The 22640-nt window shown below is 37.9% G+C and overlaps 1 protein-coding gene across 4 annotated transcripts in view; it reads right to left on the bottom strand.

Annotated features, from left to right (window-relative positions):
* Positions 1–22267, bottom strand: part of LOC127660467 (protein Shroom4-like) — an 81508-nt gene extending 59241 nt beyond the window's left edge. For all 4 annotated transcript variants that reach the window (XM_052150730.1, XM_052150747.1, XM_052150751.1 and 1 more), the window contains exon 1: positions 22060–22267. In XM_052150730.1, the coding sequence (XP_052006690.1) occupies positions 22060–22212 (153 nt within the window). In that variant the 5' untranslated portion in view covers positions 22213–22267. The remainder of the gene's footprint in view (positions 1–22059) is intronic.
* Between the last annotated feature and the right edge of the window lie 373 nt (positions 22268–22640).

Raw genomic sequence — 22640 nt, 5'->3', positions numbered from 1 at the left:
AACATGGGGAACACGGTTTTCCATTTTATAGAAAACATTTGGACACTGATGAAACAATCCCTGGATTCCGATTACACTGAACGATTCTAAAGACATGAAGAGCTTGATATCTTCTTAACTATTTGATGTATGATTCTTTAAGTACTTTTGAAGATTTTAGTTTTTTTTATTAAAACAATAATATTTTTTCAATTAAACAAGAAGCACAATTTATGACAAAGCTAAATTAACTACTACAAAACTCATGTGTTATCATATGAGCAATTGGTCAGTAGTTACACTGATTTAAGTCTCACAAGCTTTAAAGCAATAGCTCACCCAAAATATTTAAATTCTATCATAATTAAATCACCCTCATATCATTCCAAAATGTTATGGATTTCTTTCTTATGCTGAACACAAAAGGAGATCAACCTGCAATTGCAGTGGATAGCACCTCACTTTAATGCTAAACAAACAAGGACCCAAAAACAGGGCTGGACTGGGATGAGAAATCGACCCAGGGTAAATTAAGGGGGGGATGCAGTCACACACCGGACCCATCTGGTGTACAACATTCTAAAATTCGAAACAATTATTGTTTATGAAGGTACACACACACACACACACACACACATATACTGCCGCTGCTCACCGGCTCCAGAGGCTGCTCAAAAATGTGCGGCACCACGGAGCTCAACTCACATCGTTTTTGGGATGCAGTGTTGTTTTTTGCATTATCAGTTTAGAATATCTTTACATTATTGTGTGGAACTAATTGGGTGTGCTCTTTAATATGTAAAGAAACACAAACCTCTAACTACACATTATTTCAATATAAATGTATAGCTTATTCAGAAACACTTTATTATTAACTAGTATACTGGATAATGTAGCAGCAAAATTAACAGTAATTCCAGTCTTCAAGTCTTAAGTAGAAAAGAAGCTTGTATCTGGACTTTAAAGGATTCAGATCTCTTTTTTGTTCAATTTAGTTGTAAGATATCATCTCACTTTTCATTCAAACATAATTTTTTCAGAACCCATTCAACTTAAATATTATTAACATATGTAAGCAAATAATAATATATTATAATAGTAATATATCTCAATCATGCACCTTTAACTTTTAAAGCTTTTTTTAAAGCTAAACTTTTAGCTTTTATTTTGACATTCTGAACACTCAAGGAAGTCCTGTATGTGTCTGTTTGTAGGCAAGTTCACTGTAGTTTCATTTGCTTCTTATTCAAATTCGGTTAAAATGCACCTCCAGTGCCATTCTAAATGCATATTATAAGTAAACCAAACTACTGAGCATCTACATCTGAGATGTTGTTTGTGAGTAGCACTAAAATATTGCACACTGCCTGAAGGCTAAAAATAGCCACGAGTGTGTGTAAACAGAGCAGTGCCATTCACTGATGTACTGGAGCTGCGTGTGCATTTTTTCTTTTTACTTATTAAACACAGCCTTTTGTGATTCACAGAGCTACTGCACATCTTCAAGTGGCTTTGAATAAAATGTCATAGTCATATGAACTACTTTAATTGTGTTTTATGGTTGTTTTATGTAATTTTTTGAGCTTGACAGTAACAAACATGACTAACACACAGTATCGGATTTGGATCGGGCTCCTCGGACAGATACCCGGTCCATCTAAAAGCTTCAATATCGGAGCCGATACCGATCCAGGTACGGATCGGTGCATCCCTAATAGTTTTCTATTAAATTCCACTCAAATCATTATCAAAGGACAAAGATTATTTACTCTAGTAATAGATTAAAGTAATTTACTCTGTGGCAGCGGGGGCGTGGTCAAGCGCCCGTCCGGGAGAGAAAAGCGGTAAGGGCGCTCACACCTGAGCTAAATGATAACTAACACCTGTGTCTAATTTCAGTAACGTGAGGAGAGCAGCATAAAAGGGCAGGAGCGACGGAGCATGAGAGGACCAAGGAAGACTGTCTTGTTATATGTTGAAAGAACTAAAAGAATTAAAACTTACCCCTTAAGTTGACGTGTGTGTCCGTCCTGTCTTTTACCGAACGTCACATACTCTAATATAGATATATTGTGTATATGTATCTTTCAAATAGCCTAAACAATATATTTTCAGTTACAAGTACTGTATGTCTTTTTGTGGTTTGACAGCTTGAATGAAACCTCTTCAAGGCTACATACAGAGAAATTGCATAATTTAAAATGTTTCAGTTTGCGCAGTTACACACTTTTCATACACTAACCTGCAAACTCATCAACGTAACTTTGTTTATTCTTTAAGAAGTACAAAAATATTTGTGATGTTTATGTGTATGGTGACTAGGGCTGAGAACCACTTCAAATTTGTATGCCCTTCCCTTACTATCTTCCCTCTGTCTCATGGACTCATGGATGTACATTATTGCTTATGTTGCGTAAGTGCCCACTACTGATGGAACCTGTTTAATGGGTTTAACTGGAACACCCTAAGCCCTTGAACACTGAAGATCGCAATTTGTGGAATTATTTAGTGATTTTTGCATCGAGAAGACAACATTTATTGATGCAATAACAGATTCAGGTAAAGTTTAGCTGTAATTTCAGAGGCTTATGTATAAATCTTGTCTGTTAAGATAAAATATTTGTATTAATTAATTGTTAAAAAGAATTAAATAAGTTTTTTTTTTTTAAATAAAATGGTAACATTGTAATGAAGACTGTATGTTATGGCTGTGTAACAAACTTTTTAAAGTTGAAGGTAGCTACAAGTATACTGCTGTTAAATAACTTTTCTTAACTGACCTAAATTCCCTTCCATCATACACAAGAGTTGAGTTGGGTTGAGGTAGGTTCAGTGCGAACTGTGCGGTGATGTCACAGTCAAGATGCATTGTGGTATATGGAGCTGCCTGGAGCGTACATCTGAGTAGGGTTGATCACTCGGTCAAAATCAAGGGATTGAAGGTCTGTCAACAGAAACTTTCTTTGCCCACTTAACGAAGTGGAATGGACTTACAAAATGGCAGCAGGGATTCCCCCGAGGGGAAGTGTTAGGGTAAGTTAGCAAGTGTATGTTTAGAGTGAAGTGGAACTAGATCATCAGTCGGTAAATGTTATATCACCCTCTTGTGGTCTCCCAATGCTATTACGCCAGACTCCATTAACTCTTTCCCCGCCAAACACGGAATTTTCCATGTTTTATGAAAAAACGCTTCCCCGCCAAACACGGAATTTTCCAGGTTTCCGTGTTTTAGGTGTTATACGGTAAGGAAGACCCCTCCGCATGTTTTGAAAGAGTACGCAACTCTTTGATCAAAGAAACAGACTGCGATCGTCTCAAACATGAAGAAATGGAGTATTGAGAAGCTCAAAATATCACACATAAACATGCCTTTTTATCAGCTTTTTGTCTGAAATGTTGTTTTTTGACAAAACCGACCTCTGTTCAAGTCGCAATAAAAAAAGAACAAATGAAGATAAAATAAAATCGTTTTTTTTGCCTAAAAGCAGAGGCTCAGATCTTTATTTTGATATACAGTCAGTAGATATAGCATCTTCATATATTCATGGAAGAAAATATTCTGCGGGCCATTAAAGTTTAGCGAAAATCGTCAAAAACCCTGGCGGTGGCTGGCAACTTTTTTTTAAAAACGCTGGCGGGGAAAGAGTTAAACAGAAGGCTAAATGACAGTGAACTGGAAAGCACGCAAATTAGTCTGCTTTTTTAAATTTCAACTTACGTTAATATATCGATGCCTCAAAAACATATTGATAAAATAACCAGCCGATCAATAATCGATATATCGATATTTTATGACATGCCTAGTAATCTGATTTTTGAAAGATATGGCCAGACGTGTAGTCCACCAATAACTTGTGAAGCAGTAGGAACGCCCGCTAGCAACTTCACAGTAGAGAGACTGGAGACTTCAAGTAGTATTCACGAAACAGTAGGCAAGTAATACCCAGATGACCTACTATATTCGCCGAAATTCTGAAGTGCACATCAACTCAAACGTAGAGAGGCCTATTCCATAAGGCCACAAGAGCTGAGGAGCCATCAGATTCAAAATGTTGAATAAAACTTTAGAGAACCGAGAGTCGGGCAGCTCTTTTCAACTGTAGGTACTAAGAAAGTTGTACATCATGGTTTAATTGCACTTGTTTAACAACACCAGTGTATTTTTTTTTTTTTGCTGTTACTATGTCATGCATACATTTCACAGGACAATGCCTATGTTTCGGTATGAAATACACCTGGCAATGTATTTAGTATACTATTTACCTGCAGAACCTAAAGAATGTACCTCATCAAAAGTTGAGAAGTACATTCTTGCATGCATGGCAGTGTTTAACATTTCCAAAATTTGTTCCTCCTCTGTTGCTTTTTGTCTCTCTTTTCCATTTCCCTTTTTAGCGGTTTAATTAAATTTAAGTAGCGTATTCTTGGTACTTGGTAAGAAGAATTAACTGAAAATATAATGTAAACAATATATATTTGTTGACTGAGACCCTGATGAGTCCTTCACAGCTCAACAGCTGATCAGAAACAATGAGGAGTCTGAGTTCCTCTGGGAAAGGATGCATCGGCTTGAAATGCTGCCATGGAAAAAAGGAAAGAAAGGTGTGGAAAAATGGGGAAGTGTGTGAGACAAAGACATCCTTGGAGGATCTAGGAAGTGCGGGGAACATGGGTTTTGGCTCTCTTTTACTCTACACTTATCCTGAAGACAACATCACAGCAACTGGAGCGAGGAAAGAGAGCTGAAAATAAGTTACAAATATGTGTGGGAATACATGCACTCCAAAAGGAAAAAAGGTGTTCTAAATCATTGGAAAAGGGAATATAATCCTACTAATGTTTCACATGTAAAATACATTTAAAAAATATAGACTGAGTCATAGGGAAATCAGGGGTTAGACTTTAAAACTAATCTATGTAGGACTTTGGAATAAATGCTTATCCTAATCTAGCATGGCATGATACCTAAGACATCTGGCAAACTAAAAACATGCCATGCATTTATCATAGGCAGTTTTCCTTGCCTGAAACATAATAATTTGCTCCCCTGCATGTGTTTATACAAATTCAATGTGAAAATGAATACCAAATCCCAAAGTCTGCAGGGTAAGCCTTTCAGAACATCCTTTTTAAAAAGCACAAACATGCTCTAACATACATACACACAGAGAAAGGGACTGCTATTCTACACTTTGCTTTCATTCCACAGCAATCAAAAGCCAGAGTCAGTGGGTCACTCTGGTAACCCCACAGTGCCAAGAAACTGCCAATGGCCTCAACTAGACGAGGACTAACAGCTGCAGCCTTGTCCAGAGAAAGAATCCCATTTCCACACAAATCCTTTTCAAGAAACTTCCCCATTTCATTCCAGAAATCTTAAACTCTTCTGACTTTTTGGTATATGTCACTTCTCACTTCTTCACTGAATTAGGAATAATGATTTTTAAAGCTAAAAGATTATAGCTCAAAATGCTTTACAAACATGTCATAAAAATTAATAATTGAAAGTAAAACTTTTTCATTTAAAAGCTTAGCTGAAAAGGTATGTTTTAAAATGTCTTTTGAAAAAAATGTAAACCAAGCTTGACTGCATAATAAAACACAGGTGAGACAGTATTGGCACAGAGCATTCCAAAAGATTTGTACCAATAACAAAGAATCGCCTCTCCACTATTCTTTTATTTTACATGTGGTATTTGTAGAGACTTCAATGTGACTCTTTGATGGTATGAATAATTTGTGTTAATTTGTGTGAGAAACCTCGGCCTGGAGAAAATTATCAGATAAAAAGCATCATATTCAGCCGGCAATATATCTTCTCATAGATGAATATGGATAGGAATAATTAATAGTTTAATAAATACGTTTTTTTAGATTCTGATTCCACTTAATGCTTCTAGCTCCTTATTTAATTCCATTGTCAGTTCTTTATAAAATGGATAGTTCCAAGCCTGAATTCTAAATGGATGAGCTATAAATGCACACATGACATAGCACATTCTGTATTAATGTGGCAAGATCCTGTGGGCCTAGCAACTGCAAACAGCCAACAGTTAGGACATTTTTCTTTAAAACGACAATGAAAACTACATGGAAGGCGAGTTATTTTGTATATCAAAATTATTGTGAATAAAAATGTAAATGCATAAAAATTGGTGTCTGTCATCATAATGCTGTTGCTCCCATTTTATAAAGCAATAAGCCACTTGTGCATTACAGTGATTTTACCATGGGTAAGTGGTGTTGACGCAAAGCGGTAACGCCATGACCACTCATGGCTTTATGATTTATTATGCACATTTAATACACACCACAATAACTGGTCCTAATAAACTACATACTTACAGAAAAAGAGGTGAACCTTTTCAGTTAAATTATTTTGCCTTTCCCATTTTAATATGCAGAGACAACAACAGTATAAGTTTGTAGGTTAATTTTCTCAAAAACTGTGGCACTATAGAAATCCCTCTGTATGTTTTGAGAGACCCGTCCAGCCCGACACAATGACATTAACTCAACCAATGTGTGAGTTTGGTCAGGGACTATCTGTCTGATCAACAGTAGTCGGTGGTCGTAGGTTTGGAAGGTTTGTTTATTGTTTATTTTACAATTCCATTCAGTGGCACAGAAATTACACATTACAAGAAAACTTAGTTCCAAATGTATATCTTTAATTTTACATTCTGGCGGGGGAGGCAGTTGTTTTGTCACAGTTGTCATATAAACCATCTGTAATTATACTGCTTTTCCAGTTCTCACTTCATTTAGAGTTGGACATGGCGAAAGTAATGGGGATCCATTCAAATGAACCGGATCAAAAGTGTCTTTTGTTCACTGTCAGATTAAACACTGTGAGATTAATTTAAAAGAGCGTTCTATCGACATCACTGAAAGAATCCAGACGTTATGAATGGAACTGAATATCATGAAAATTATTAGTTAAAAATAACAGCTATTTTGGTAGCATTTTTCAACCTAGTCTCATAGAATGAATGTTACATTTTTGCAAACTGAGTTTGATGTGGCACTTTCTATGCTTTGCTGCAGTTTCACGGTGAAATTAACACTAGAAGCACTACAACAATTGTGCATTTTATTTACTTTCACACAAATCATGGGTACTATGGTTGTTTATGACATTATTAACACATATTTTTCATTCTATTACTCACATCCTGCTATGTTATGATATCGAAGCACTTTTACTCTTAACTCATCATTTGAAAAACAATCAATTTTAACGCTTGTATTACAGGCCAAACTACATTTACACACGTATTCCAAAATGGTCATCTTCTGCTCTTGCTCACCAGATAGAGTGTTGGACTTTGGACTTGGAGACCAGCCAAGGATGCTCGGAGTGAAAGTGAAGCGAAAGTGCCATAGAAATGACACGAAATGATGATGGTGCTTCAGTAAATGTGATTTCCATGTACAATTTGCTTTTAAAACACTATCAGTAAGGTTTAGGCATTGGTTTAGGTAACCATGCGTTCAGACCAGAGGCTTCGAGCGCGTCAAATCGACCGGAAGTCATTCATTTTCAATGACAGCCAGCGTCTCTCAGCGGCGAGAAGTGCGCGGCAAGGCGAGTCTTGTGTGGTGTGGGCGTCAGAGGAAAGTTCAAGTGCAGCCAACATTATGGTAATGAGCTTTGACGCGGTTCGGCGGCAACCTATTGGAGTCTAGCAAAGTCTAGAGAACACAACCGTGTAAACTTTGGTTCCCACCAAACATTAGTTCCGAAGACAAAATGGAAAAGAAACTGATTATTGTTGTGGCGGGTTTTCCCGTAATATTTGATCTTTCCCCATTTGCTTACAGGGATATAAATAAAATGAAAAAAAAAAAAAAAAAAAGATGAGTGGACAAAGGTGACAAATTGTTAGTGTGCCAGGTGAGTTGATGAAGTGGATATTATGGTTTATATAATATTATATAATAATATATTAAAATATTTCATGAGGATATACGCTACTTGTGATATGTCGACAAAAAGATACCGGTCGACATGTCTGAATGTTTTGTGGCTCCTTTAAATATAGTTCACAAAACCAAGCATTCTCAACGTACGTTGCCGCCTATTTCAAATATGTCAGAGTGTCCAAGAATTTTCGATAGCGTTGTTGGCAGGGCAGCCAGAGCGAATTTTGATGCTCTCGACCACCTCTGGTCTGAACGTACGGTAAGGATCTCTGTTTTGTTCAACTCTCATTTATCTTTTTGAATGCTATTGGTTAGGTTTAGGCTAAAGTTTTAGGTTAGGGAGGTACATTTTGCTCATTATTTAATCCATCTAATATTCACCTTAAAAACCTTGTCTGATTACAACATAATTTCACTTGGTTCTGGCGCCCCCCGACATTTCACTGGTAAACTGCTGCCAAATATATATTGAAGAATGTAATTTTGGTCTGCAAAAATGTTGCCATTATCACATAAATTCCATGAGATCAGGCTGGTTTTGTTTTTGTTTAGATACTAAAAACATTTGTTTAATTTATTCATTTATTTGGAGCTTTATCTCGGTTTCCAACCCTTGATGAAGGCAACCCTGTGACACAACAGGGATTGAGGAGTATTCAAAAAGCAGTAATCTGGTGGTCAGTGAATGCATTCAAGCATCTAGGGTTGAGTCGCAGTCTTCTGCCGCTCATAAAAGAGAGAAGAATGAAGTTGTGAGACCCGAGTAACCCCCTCCTCTGCAGCACTGCCTTTGTCCACTGTTTGACATGGATTCAGCCACCAATCAACAAAGAAACTCAACTGACTGACGTACGTACATATAATCCTCCCTAAGTTTTCCACACACACATTTCTTATCTTGAGCTAAGAAAAACCTTAGCATTACTGCAAAGCAGAAACAAAGCTCCCACACTAAGAACAAAGTGCTTATCAGAATGTTTTCTTTTCACGGTGCAGGCTGGGACACCTCTGTCCTTGAACTGCCCTGATCCGATAGATGGGGAGGTGAAGGATCCATACCGCAGGAAGGGCGATTTCTTCCTAAGTAAGAGTTAAAACCTTGGAACAAAGGCTAACCTGAAGAAGTGACATACTTCTATGCATTCAAGGTCATAGTGGGTGAGAATATTGCTGCTGGTTTGTTGCTCCTTCATTTATGAGGAGAGACAGAAGAGTGGGGGTTGAGGCAGAAAGAGAGAGAGGGAAAAGGTGGGAGAGACAGCATGAGTGAGAGGGTGACAAAGGCTTCATTCAAGACAAGGCTGCAGGAAAATGGGAGAGTGCTACCTCAGTGTGTTGAGCTACAGCTGCAGCCTGAGTGAGTCTGAAGTTCCATTGTGCTGCAAGACTTTAAAAGGTGTGACACACAGCCATGGGTCACCACTGCAACTGAATCAGCAGCCAGTGACCTATATTTACATGAGAGGTTTATGTGAAAGTGCATGCACTGGAATTGATTAAAGTTGAAAGATATTAAAGGAATAGTTCACCCAAAAATTTAAATTCTCTCATTATTCACCCTGATGCCATACCAGATGTGTATGACTGTCTTTCTTCAGGAGAACACTGTCAGGTCCTTAAAAGTAATCCATATGACTCTTCTGAAGCAAATAGTTACAATTGTGTAAAAAATGATTTGATAAGTAAAGCGTTATTAACTTTTAAAAAGCTCTTCCTGCCAGCAGCTGATTCGAAGTGTGACGAAAGCGCGTTGGTGAGTTCACACGACAATTCGAAGCGGCGCTTAATTACAACAGAAGAACGAACATCACGCGACACTTCGGCCATTTCAAACAGCATCAGAGACCTGGAAGGAAGAGCCAATTTAAAGTGAAAAATTTAAAATTATTGGCTCGTTTCTTACATATACCTATCGATTCGCTTCAGAAGACATTCATTGATCGACTTGAGTCGTATGGATTACTTTTATGCTGCCTAAATATGACTTTTGGACCGTTAAAGTGCTGGCACCCATGTACTTCTATTATAAGTTCCTGACAGAGCTTCTAAAAATCTTAATTTGTGTTCTGCTGAAGAATGACAGCCATACACATCTATAATGGCATCAGGGTAAGTTAATAATTAGAGAATTTTCATTTTTGATTGAACTATTCCTTTATACAAACAAATGCAGTGGAAAACAAATAACAATTAAGGACAAAAGGGCAAATAAATCAAAATGGAAAAGGAACACACAAAGTTGATCTCTCCATCACACTCACACAAACACAGTTTCACAGTGCATGTTTTGTTTCAAGGAGAGACTCCGTGAGGAAGGAATGCCTCTCTGTGGAGAAACATTTTATCACATTCCACATTTTGTTTGCCTTTAACATTCTCAACTGCCAAATGCCATTTGCATGGACTTCCTTCTCAAACTATTAGACCAGCCAAACATGAGTGCCTGATCTGTGACGGGGGGTTCAGCCATGGTAAAACATATCCCATCCACATATACATACTTACAGATTATTACACACAAACCAACACCTCACCCAGCAAAAATAAATAAATGAATAAAATTACTATTAAACTGATAGTTTAAAAAATGTCCTACCAAAATGTCTTCTAAACAAACAATGAACCTAACATCTGTAAAATCCCTATATTATAAGTAGTGTTCCTAATATGATATTTGAGAGTTTAAAAAAATGATTAAGAGCAGAGCTACAAAGTATAAATGAAAACATTAAAAAAATAATCGTATTACCTCTGGCACAAGGCTGTTATGGCTGAATCAGTGTGCTGTTATACAGTACACTTGTTTTTGTGATATGGTTTACATGTATAATTGTAATAATAATAATGATCATCATAAACAATAATAATAAACCATTTATTATTAAATTATTATTATTATTATTACTATTACTTTGAATATTACATTTTTCTTTACAATAGTAATATCTTCAATTTCTTCAATTTCATGCATCCAGTTAAACAGAACTTTGACTGAACTTTTATTTTTACGGACCTTTGAGTTTCTTCTGTTTGGAAGTTTTAAATAAGGTCTGCATTCTAACTTAAATGCTGAAATACTCGTGAGCTGAGCCCTCAGAGCAGTGAAGGAGCACTGAAGGAGTTTGTGTGAGTGTTCACTGCTTCTAATACACTAAAAACTCTGCATCATGTGTATCACATATGATCTGTTTGTGTAAGTGTGTGTGTTTGAGATATGACAGAGAACAGAGCGGCACCTTTAGTTCATTCTGAATTGCAGGGCTTTTAGCCTGCATATTGTTTATGCTTCCACTGTTTAATGATCACGCTTGGCCATATCATGTTTTTAATTTGTTTAATTGTCAAATTGTCATTGGTCTCATCTAAAAAACATCCGTTAAATTTGGCTAATAGCACCATACTGTAGTATGATACCGAAATTATCAACAATATATTGTTTGGATTTACATTTTTTGGTATCACGATATTTCGTTAGTACCAGTATATCATACAACCCTAATCAGTAACCTCTATCACTATCATGCAGGAACATTAACACACTCCTACCCTGCTAAAATGACCAGTCTAACCAGCATGCAATTCCCATGCTGGTCCAGGCTGGTTTGGTGCTGGTCTAGCTGGTGGACCAGCATAGCAATGCTTTTCACTAGCAAAACCTATCTGGTGAATCTGGTTGACCAGCATGTTCTTTCTGTTGAAGCTGTTAAAAAGCTGACACCAGATCAACAAGCTGTCTTTATTGTTGAGTTACTTGATCACATTCTTAAATCAGTAAAGCTTAATAGACTCACTTAAATATCAATTCTTGATATTGAGACTTGATACTGGTGGACATTTTCAAAAACATCCCAAAGTGATCAATCATGTGTTAGACATGCACTAGGAGAACCTCTAGCTATTGATGCAGTTCCAGAAACAGCAGTGTGCATGCTCTAATAACAAGGTCTCTCTATCTGAGAGGTGAGAAGCCATTTTTGAAGTGCAGCCAAGAAGACGACTCCTGATGGGTAGATATTGTCTTTGCTTTAGCAAAGTTCAGCAAGAGGCAAATTAAAGGAACATCAAACCACTTCCTAGTGCATTCGGCAATAAATTACTTTTGTGAGAAGGGGTGTTATTAGAACATGGCTTCCCAAATTTTTTGTCAGCTGAACCCATATGACCTTAATTATTCACGTGAAGTACCCTCCGAGATTTTAGGTAATGCTCACTTATCTATCATTGGGTAGTTGACATATAAAGTAACATGCTCATTAAATTGTATTTTAACATTAAGATTTTAGGTTAAAAATTTACATATATAAGTGAAAGTGTAGGTTAATCTTTGACCCTGTGACTGGTAACCATTTCTTTTAAGTTTTCACAAATTTGAAACATCTTTTTACATACACTAGATCATTTTAAATGTCCTGCATTGTGACAAATGTTTTTTTAAGTACAAATACGCCATGTAGTCTCTCAATTGATTTGGAATGACCTGGAGATTTTTGTATAAAATAGCTTGATAAATGAAAGCGTGTCACACTGTAGGACAATTTCATATCAACTACCCATATATAATGGTTAAATCATCAAGTGTTATTTGTAAACACTTTAAACAACTTATTTTTGATAATGGAAATGTATGCAAATTTTGGATGTAAAATTCATAATCCGAATGCAAACAAACCAGGAGGTTTGACATACTCGACATGATCTTAGTGCTCTGTGATTGTTCTATTAAAGCCTCAGTTATATTGGACATATAGCAGGTCTTGTTTCCGAAAAGGACAATGGAGGATGTCTGAGAGTCAGCAACCTTTGGATACAAGTTAACTTGGATTGATCAATCACTGTCATAGCAGACAAAAAAGGGTGAAAAGCGAGAGAAGGGGCATCATGATGGCTCATTTTAGGACCTGTCATCCCTCAGTTTCCTGTCGTTTATGAATAGGGCCATAGTGGGTCGTTTGAGGTTGTAATCTGTGTGAAGTGACCTTGTCCGCTCAAACAAACCTCCTCCACACACACATCTACCCCTCCCCCAGACTCACCTCCCTGGGAGCAAGTAAACTTTGGAGTGGTTTCGACGGCTGCTTGAGCCCAAATGTTGGATACAAGCTTGGCCAACAACCTTTTGGTGGAGCGTTTGATGTGGTGAGGTCCCCAGCAGAACACAGCTGAAGCTTGAAATCTGACTCCCTGATTATCATTTACCATGTGTCTTCACGGAAAATACTGAGGGAACCACAAAATTGCATTTCATCAAGCTGCAATGGGCTGAAATGCCAAATATGTGGGAGTGGGAAAGACATAAAAATCTCTGTATATCTAATCAGTGACAATTTTGCATGCTTTTAATCTCAAAAGTCTTATGCTTTACCAAAACCTTTCCTATTCTGTTTAACCATTCACTCAGAGAACAAACACTCACAACCCCACAAAACCCTCACGCACACGCCTCACTGATTAGAAGTCCTGTCACTCCCGGTTCTGTTAAGGGAACATGTGGAAACACTGGTGAGTGTTTGTAGTGGAGCGGCTCAGGCAATAAGGCCCCAATATCTCTCTTACCATCAAAGCCTCTCTGCCCAAGGCAATGGCAACGGGGGCCAAGCTCACATTCCTGTCACATACCAGATCCTTCCCACACCCATAACCAGCCACGGACTTCACCACAATCAACCTACTACTCAAACAAACAGCTTTTTATCAAATAATCAAAGAAACAATATATTTACTACATTAAATCAAATTGCAATAACAATGGTAGAAGGAAGCATTACCTGCAGCTGTACTGATGAGCTCCATACAGCAGTCTAACTTTAGGAAGCTCTCTAGAAACAGAAGTATGCAGTTACTGAATAACAGAAAAGGGGAAGTAATCTCACTTTAAAGCAGAAGCATGTCATTTCTGCACCACCAAACAGAATTGCAAAAATAAACATGGTTTTATGAACAGTTTTATGAAACCGCCCCCATCTGCCATGGAGCAAACAGATTGCCCCACCACAATAAATCAATGTTATTGTCTCTCTTAAGTCAGGTCACTCAAAACAAAGAGGAATTTTCATAGTGCCACAGAGACACAGAGTTTACAGTTTTCAACAACAAAAAAATTACTTATGAATGGCTTTCTTATGGCTGCCTCTGCATATTCAGCTGGAAAAGGAGAAAGTATTTTAAAACAAATGTAGTTGCTATAAATACTCTGCACTTTATTAGGAAGACCCGTAGACCTACTTATTAATGCGAATATCTAAGCAGCCAATCGTGTGGCAGCATTGCAATGCATAAAATCAAGCAGATCGTAGCTTCAGTTAATTTTCAAATCAACCATCAGAATGGGGGGGGGGGATCTCAGTGATTTTCACTGTGGAATGATTGTTGGTGTCAGATGTGCTGGTTTGAGTATTTCTGTATCTGCTGATCTCCTGGGATTTCCATGCACAACAGTCTCTAGAGTTTACTCAGAATGGCGGGAAAAACAAAAAACATCCAGTGAGTGGCAGTTCTGTGGACGGAAATGCCTTGTTAAAGAGAGACAAAGAATGGCCAGACTGGTTCGAGCTGACAGAAAGGCTATGGTAACTCAGACAACCACTCTGTACAATTGTAGTGAGCAGAATAGCATCTCAGAATGCACGACACATCAAACCTTGAGGCACTTTATTAGGACCATAGTGTTCCTATTAAAGTGCTCCTGTCACTCTGTCAGGTTGAGTTTTGTCTGACTGGACCGTGACATCATCATCCATGTCTCATGTTTCGTGTGCTGTCTTTGTGTGAGCGCGGTCCAGTTGTGAGTTACTGCTGTGCACTCTTTGTCGGTCTTGTTCATGTCCATCGACTCATCAAACCTTGAGGCAGATGGGCTACAACACCAGAAGACCACATCGGGCATTTTATTAGGACTATAGTGTTCCTATTTAAGTGCTCCTGTCACTAGGGCTTTGCTAAAAAATCGATTTGGTAATATATTGTGATATTTACAAGATCCGTTCCTGTTGATGTCACAGTACGGCTAGCTGCCCAGAATTGCCGGGTGATATTTTCGGTAGAATTAAAAGCTGGAAGCAGCATGGCAGACGCAGGTGACAGTGGCAACTTCAAAATATAAAGCCTATCTGTGGGTGCACTTCGGTTTCAAAAACAAAACAGGGAGCATGGACTTGGATAAAACCAATGCGATATGCAAGCTTTGTCACGCTGCTGTAAAATATTCAGGTAACACAACCAACTTGCGAGCGCACCTTGTCAGACGCCATGAAGATATAAAAGTGACAAGATACAGACTCTGTATCTTGTAACACTCAGTGAGCCTATATTGACTTTTAGGAGAGCACCAATCAATAGGCCACTGATCTATATCAGACAATTTTCATCTTAAATCCATGATCATAGATCGGCCAATCGTGCCTAGATTCAGGAATGATCTTTTCGCAGCACGCATACACTACTACTCTAATGAATGAGAGGTTGCTCAGCCCTTGAAGTATACAGTTTGGCCACCTGAGGGTGAGTTGGTGGCAATTGTAAGCATTCACGAATTTAAACTTTCAGACATGCTGTAATTTAGATGAATATGCTGGTTTTTTTAAAAACATGTGTTAGAATAACATGTGTTAGAATATTAAGTTGCCCATTTTCTAGAGTCAATACGGTAGTTATTCTGACATGCTGCACTGTGAGCACAGAGAGGATAAAGAGACTAAAAACAGGCATAAAAACAAATTAAATAACAAATAAACATGCTAATACAAATCTGAGTGTATGTGTTGTAACGTGAGTCGTGACAACGAGATGGTGTGTGGAGCGATAGAGACTGTTTAAGCGAACATGAGCGCTCTCGTGTCAGTCAAAAGAGCGCGCTTTCCTGATGCTCTCGATATCCCAACAAGCATTCATCTCTCAGCGCAATTCCCAATTTAATTGAGGATCCCAATATAACTCAGACTGATGCTGGTCGCAGTGCCACTTATAACAGATATAACTGTTTAACCTTAAATAACGCCACCACATCTGAGAGGAGGCAGCCACAGCGAGCGCAGACACAGAGCAGCCAGAGACACGGAGGAACGGCTGTAGTAAGGCATTTGTGCAAAACTGCAGAAAAAGTGTGGGTGTTGAACCCTCTCATCGGAAAAAGTGTGGGTGTTAAAACACCCACATCCCCCACGGGTGCGACGCCCCTGCCCTCATGGTTTGTACTGGTTGCCAGTATGTCACAATGACCTTTGATATTGACAACAGAACTATACATTATTGTTTTCAATAGAAAGAAATGTTAGCAATTCACTATTAATGTCATTCTACTGTGTGGGGCATAAACATACCTGCAGAATATAACTTGCAAAAGTGTGGCTAAGGGCACTTTTAAAAAACTCTGTATCGTGTCAGCCAATCTTTAGTGTTAAAGAAACGTACTTTTGCATAGCTAAAAGTATCTGCATTCCCCTACTTATGTAAAATATGTTTCAACATTAAGAGTGCAACAGTAGAGATTCAGAATGAAAAATCCCATTAATTTTCTCTATAGACAAAAAATATTATCACGATATTTTTTTCATATCATTCGATATTGATATTTATCACGATATTCAATCACATTTGCAAATTCTTTTGAATTTCCAAAAAAAGAAGAGAAAACTAAATTGTAAATAGTCTAAATAGTCTTTACAAAAGTGCATTGGGGGCCCAGACACAGCCAATGCAGTGGTGTCTGAGGGATCTTCTACGAAAATATTACAATATTTTATAGAGTTTATCAATAGAGTGCAGTTGGATATGAATGTTATAAGATGATCTGTTCATTTTGAATCATAATAAAGGTATATATATATATATTACATTAAAATTATTTTCATATTTCTTTACATACAGATTTCCAAGTATGGGGGCATTGAAGCCCTTGAGGAATTGTGACTGAAGGAATGATACTGTATGGGGGTTCAGGGGTATCTCCAGAGAGACACTTTTGAAAATCTAAAAGTCTGAATGGACCATTTTTCTATTTTCATTAAAGTGAGAAAGACTATGCAACAAACTAGCAATTGTTGTGTCTTTCATCCTTGTCAGAGATGATGAAATCTGAATAATTTCACAAAATTAGAACAGAAATCTATTTGTTTATTAAAGGCTTGGAACATGCTGATTCAAGTAAAACTACATTTAGAAAGAAAAAACGTTATGGTCTAAAGGTGCTCTGGAAACACGCACCTCATGTTTACTCACATGTGGGGAAAAGAGGAAGCGGGTGCAGATCGGGACAGGGCATTAGTAAAGCTTGTTTCAGTGCTAGAGAAAAATATTCAAGAATATAGAGCAGAAAGATCAGATTTTGATGTAACCAGCAGTGTTGTCAGAGACGATGAGAGGGCGTAACCGTCGTCATGATGTCTTGCAGTCAAGATGGAAATAATCTGGGGTCCGGGTCCGGATCCGGAACATGGTGACCTGCGTAGCGGGGGCAATAGCAACTTCATACAGCATGCTGCGTTTCCACTGATGTGGAAGAAATCTGCAAAAAGCCACTCCCAACACTAGAGAAATGGGTATCTTTTGCCTAACCCTCTGACCTGACTCCGCCTTTGAAATTGACCCAACTTCTTTGCCCCAAGTGTAATCGGCAGGCCAGAGCTTCAAGCGATTATACAAGCTTCTGTTGAACCCACAAGTGTGATTTCACTTTTAAAATCATACTGAATTATCAAATTCCTGGTGAAGAACTACACTACCCTTTGCTGGTACCATGGAAACAGGAGTAGCAGCAATGAGCTCGCCAGTGACCAACCACTTCGATAAAGCACATATGTTCTTATATATTTTAATATTTTGCATTACACTTCTAATATATTTCATAATTCAATCTCTTAGTCAATATTTATATTTTGTGCCATATCTGATTCAATTCTGTCATTCGCAAGTTTCACGGGATGATTAGTTCAATCACTCATTAAAGCATTAAAGAATTTACGTAGCCTACATCATCTTTTTCAGAACATTTACTTGTTTAGAATTTAAGGTTTTAATGTTGTAGTTTGTATTTTCTTCTCTGTGCTGGTAGGTTTTGTTAATAGCATATAACTCTTTATTGAAAAACAAATTAACATGAAGAAAATGAATGAAATAGTAATTCTGGAATCAGGGCCATTAAAAAATGATTGGTTACTGTTGCACTGTATTGAATATTTAAACTGCCTGCAAACTCAAAACATTAACATTTTGCCCTAATAAAGATTTTCCATCTCTGTGTCCAAAGTCATCTTTCTTTCACCTCAAAACTCCAGTGCCTGAGAAAAAGTTCCACTGACCAATTAGAAGTGGGGATAGAGGGATGACTGGAGTGCCATGTGGTCTACATAATCTTCACAGCAGAAAAAGAGAAATGCAAGAAAATTCACAATGAAAATGCACAAAGTTTCCATCTCCACTCTAAATGGAAGACAAAAAAGAGAGGGAATGTGAGGGAGGGATGACTAACAAAGTGGTGAGAGGGAAAAGAAAGAACTAACAATGAGCCTTTTTATACATAAATCAGCCTCCTCCTCACATGTTCTTGATGTTTAATCAGTGTCATTTTAGATGTAAATGCCTTTGAGGTTTTCTTGAGAAACAAACATGGACAATAAACAAGCATTCTTGTATTTGTATTGTATTCTTCACTGTATTTTTTGAAGGTCGCTTGTCTGACAATGTTTTGCCACGCAGTCGCTTTGAAACCTGTCTAAAAGGTTCTGCTCAAAATTAAGCTAACCTTTGGTTGTAAGACCAAGTTTGTTACTGTATTTCATATTCCTTCAACATAATATGCAGACTTTTGGGTAACAAGAGGTGCCTGGTGTATCCAGCCACTGTTTGTTGTTGATAAATGTTATCATTTTATGAAAGATATAATTGTATCTTAACAATATAAATGTCATGAGCACCCAAAGGAGTATTGTGTCTAGCCCTGGGCACCAGGTCCTTAAGATAAATGTCTACCGAGACCTTTGAGGAGATTCAAAATAAATGGCCTCTGGGAGCAAAGATGGTAGATAGGAGAAGAGGGCAAAGGATTCCAGGCAGGCATGTATGTTGTGTTTTGCCTCCAAATCAGATGGAAAACAAGTGGGACCAGCAGTGACTGGACTCATTTGCCCCAGAAGGCTCATGCAAACAGAGATAAACAATTAAATCCAACACTGAGAGAGCCTTGATATATCACATTTATGATGGCATCCAAATAAATTCCTTACAAATGGCTGATGCAGGTAGACACAGACACAGACACACACACAGAGATATGGGGACTATGTATCAGACAATGCATGTGTTTCAAATTAAGCAGTTAGTAAGTCCAGCCAGTGAATATAAGGTTATCAGATTAGCCAAGATCCAGGCCCAGAAAACAGAAGGTTAAGGCTTACTGACAAATAATCAGCCAACTATAGAAACCAATTCAAACGAAATTACACAACGATATTTTGCCACTTACCTTATTTTGTCATCATATCACTATTTTACCTAGGATTGCTTTAAAATGCATATATGCAAATAATTGGCACGATAAATGTCTGCAGCCGATTCATTGATTCATCCCTCATTACAATAAAATAAAATAAAGGCTAAGCTATGCTTAGTTCAAGTGCACAGCCTTTCAAAGTATACTCTTTTAAGGGTGAGCCCATTCACTACAAATGCTTCGTAATACTCTTTTAGTACAGTCAATTCAATGCACATGTGCAGACCACGTGCACAAACACGGACTATCCATGTGTCTAGAAAAATTAGGCTGCGCACACGTCCACACATACCTTGCTGATGATGAAAAATGCACGAAGTACACTTCGTACGAAATATATCGCACGCATAAAACCGAAGCATACTTTAGAATTTGGACTTAACACCTATGCAATTTGTATATACATATTTTTTTCTATGAGCCATTCCATTTCACTCACGGTTGAGCTCTTAGTCTTTTAAAGTACAAATTTTCTTGAGACCAAACGGTTAAACACAAAAAGTTCAACACATATGCTCTACACAAAAACAAATGTTGAAAGCTTTTTTTTTTAAATGCACTCTGCTGGTGTTTAAAGATGTCATGCACATACAGTACACACACTTACTAGTCTGATATGCTTCTGAGTTGCATGTACCACTTCACATTTTCTTTCCCCTCATAAAAGTGGACCCTCATATGCATGACTCTAACAAGAACCTAATACCATATAATTCAATAAGAATCAAAATATTGCAAGCAGTGCCACACAATCTTTGCTTGAAAGGACACACCATGTTCTCTTTACCAACACCTCAATGACATAAATCCACAGCACCACCTAGTGGACTCAAATTTAACTGAGATTTGGTGAGAGATTCAGAGGGAAAGAACAGTATAATTAAGTGTTGACTTCAGCAGGCAAATGCACAGAGGAAAATCAATTTGTGATATTCAAGTAGTTTTTTTTTAATCACACAAACTCGGACAGTCTGCTTGTCTAGGAAAACAGTATTCATGCAGACATTTTGCATGCATTGCGCTGATGATGAAATTTGCACATTGCACATTAGACGTAGCGGCACATGGAAAACTGAAGTTTGGCCTTAAAGGCCAGGGTGTACTGTGTTTTATTGCGTGCATTTCCGTATTGTGCACGGTCAGTCAGCCTTTCAAAGTATACTCTTTTGGCCACTTGACCATATGGACACGTTCGACATGTGGGCACTACGTCAACGACATGCAACGTGTCTAGAAACATCAGGCTGCACGCAGACTGTCTGTGCATACTGTGCTGATGACGAAATTTGCGTCACACGCCCATTATGCATATCAGCACGCCGAAAACCCGAAATATATTTTGACCTTAGCACCTCTGAAACATATTTTTGATGCTAGGTGGAAGGATTACATTCAAACTTAAGTAAAAAGACAGAAAGCCAAGGATACACACACAGTTTTGGACAGTAGGGCATCCAGCTAAAAGTGCATCCATAATCAAGTCTTAGTCCTGAACAAATTATTTTTAATTTATGAAAATACAAAGACAGATCGGACTCTGTGCACATTACAAGTTATTGAGGTGTTGGAGTACAAACAAAAACAACTGAAAAATCCTTCTACACAATGCAAACTATTTTCCTCTCTCTCAGACCTTCAAAGAATGCCAGCCTTCATCCATCACCCTTCCCTCACCCCCACCGGCTCAGGAGGTAGAGTCTGGGAATGTGATCTCTGGGAGTCTTGTCCCTCAAAACATCTTCATTTAAGAAAAATAAATCAACACATTTTGATAAAATGTTGTTGGAGCAGAAATGGGGAGTTCGATGGAGGAATGAAACACCCTTACCTCCCTGAGAGGAAAAAATTACTTGAAGGGGACCATTGTTGACCATTGATGGATTGAAGTAAAATGGATAAAGCACTTTAGAATATTTAAAGAAGTAAAGTTGTTATTCACTTAGTAGTTATGACAATTAATATGACTAATGTTGTGTCTTTGATCACACCATTTAGTGTCGCTCATATGATGGGGTTTATCTGAACTGCTGCACAGTAGTAGGCACATTCCCAGTTGGTTTTTAACACAAGACAAGAAGGAGCTAATGAGCTGATGATAAAGCAGCAAGCAGCAGTCCACATGGAGAGTGCATGAGGGAATCCTGGGTCATCTCTGTAACCAGTTATTACTATTAGAGCCTGATCTTCATAAACCCATATCCATTTTCAACCAAGTCAGCTGCAGTTTTTGCACTTCAAATTAAACGAAAACCTATAATACAAACAATATGCCCTCAACTTTTGAACCCATTTTTAAAAAGTTTTATTATAGTGAATGGATTATAATTTTTTATAAAAATAAAAAAAACTGAAAAAGTTAGATTTTAAAACAATGTCTATGTCCAGTAGGTTCGCTGCATATGAAAACAAGAAATAAACCATTAAATTATTTGGGGTTTGGGGGATATTGAGAGACTGCCTTATAATAATAATAATAATTTCATCACTTGTGAAAATTACAACCTACCAAGAGCTTTGAGGATGTCAGCGCTGTATGTACGAAATCCTATTCAATCAATCCGCACTTACATTTCTACCATTTTAAAAGTTTAAACTCGGGGGTCTCGAGATAATAAGTCAAACAGAGTTTATAGTAGTAAAAGATTCTTCTTGTTTGTAAACTCCAGACTTACTTTGGTAATGATGAGCGGCTCGCCGTGCTCCAGTCCGCCTTTCAGAGTGAATCCCCACGGAGCGCCTCCGTTCAGCTGCACATGGATGTGCTGGAAAGACACCAGTTGCTCTAAGGTCTCCATTAGGACGTATGTGCTTTCAGTTCCGTCCATTCGCTAGGCAATCCCGATTCATCATCATCACGACTCCGTACATGAGGGCATACTTGGGCTGGCCAACGATCGACTTTCCATAGGATGTTAGCGGAGGAAGTGTTTGGACTGAAGCGTAAGTTTGAGTGACATGTGGAACGCCCACTCAGGACGGGGTATCGATGCATCTGACCAATGAAAGCATGCTTGGGGCGGGATTTTCATCGTATTTGTATTTTTCTCTGTATTTGTCCTTTGTCCGTCTGAGAAAACTTTGAAAACTTGGCCATCATCATCAACGCCTGGGTCAGCGCTGGACGGGATTGTTTGAACTAGTTTTCGAGTGAAATATTGCCTCTATATAAGTTTCAAAGTATTAAAGTGTTTTCCAAACGTGACATGTGTATCAGTGCAGCAAATCAAAAGACAACTTAATAACTTAAATTGCA

The sequence above is a fragment of the Xyrauchen texanus genome, chromosome 2 (genome assembly GCF_025860055.1).
Source record: "Xyrauchen texanus isolate HMW12.3.18 chromosome 2, RBS_HiC_50CHRs, whole genome shotgun sequence".
Lineage (NCBI taxonomy): Eukaryota > Metazoa > Chordata > Actinopteri > Cypriniformes > Catostomidae > Xyrauchen > Xyrauchen texanus.
Note: the sequence above shows the minus strand (reverse complement) of the source record. Positions and strands in the feature narration are given on the sequence as shown.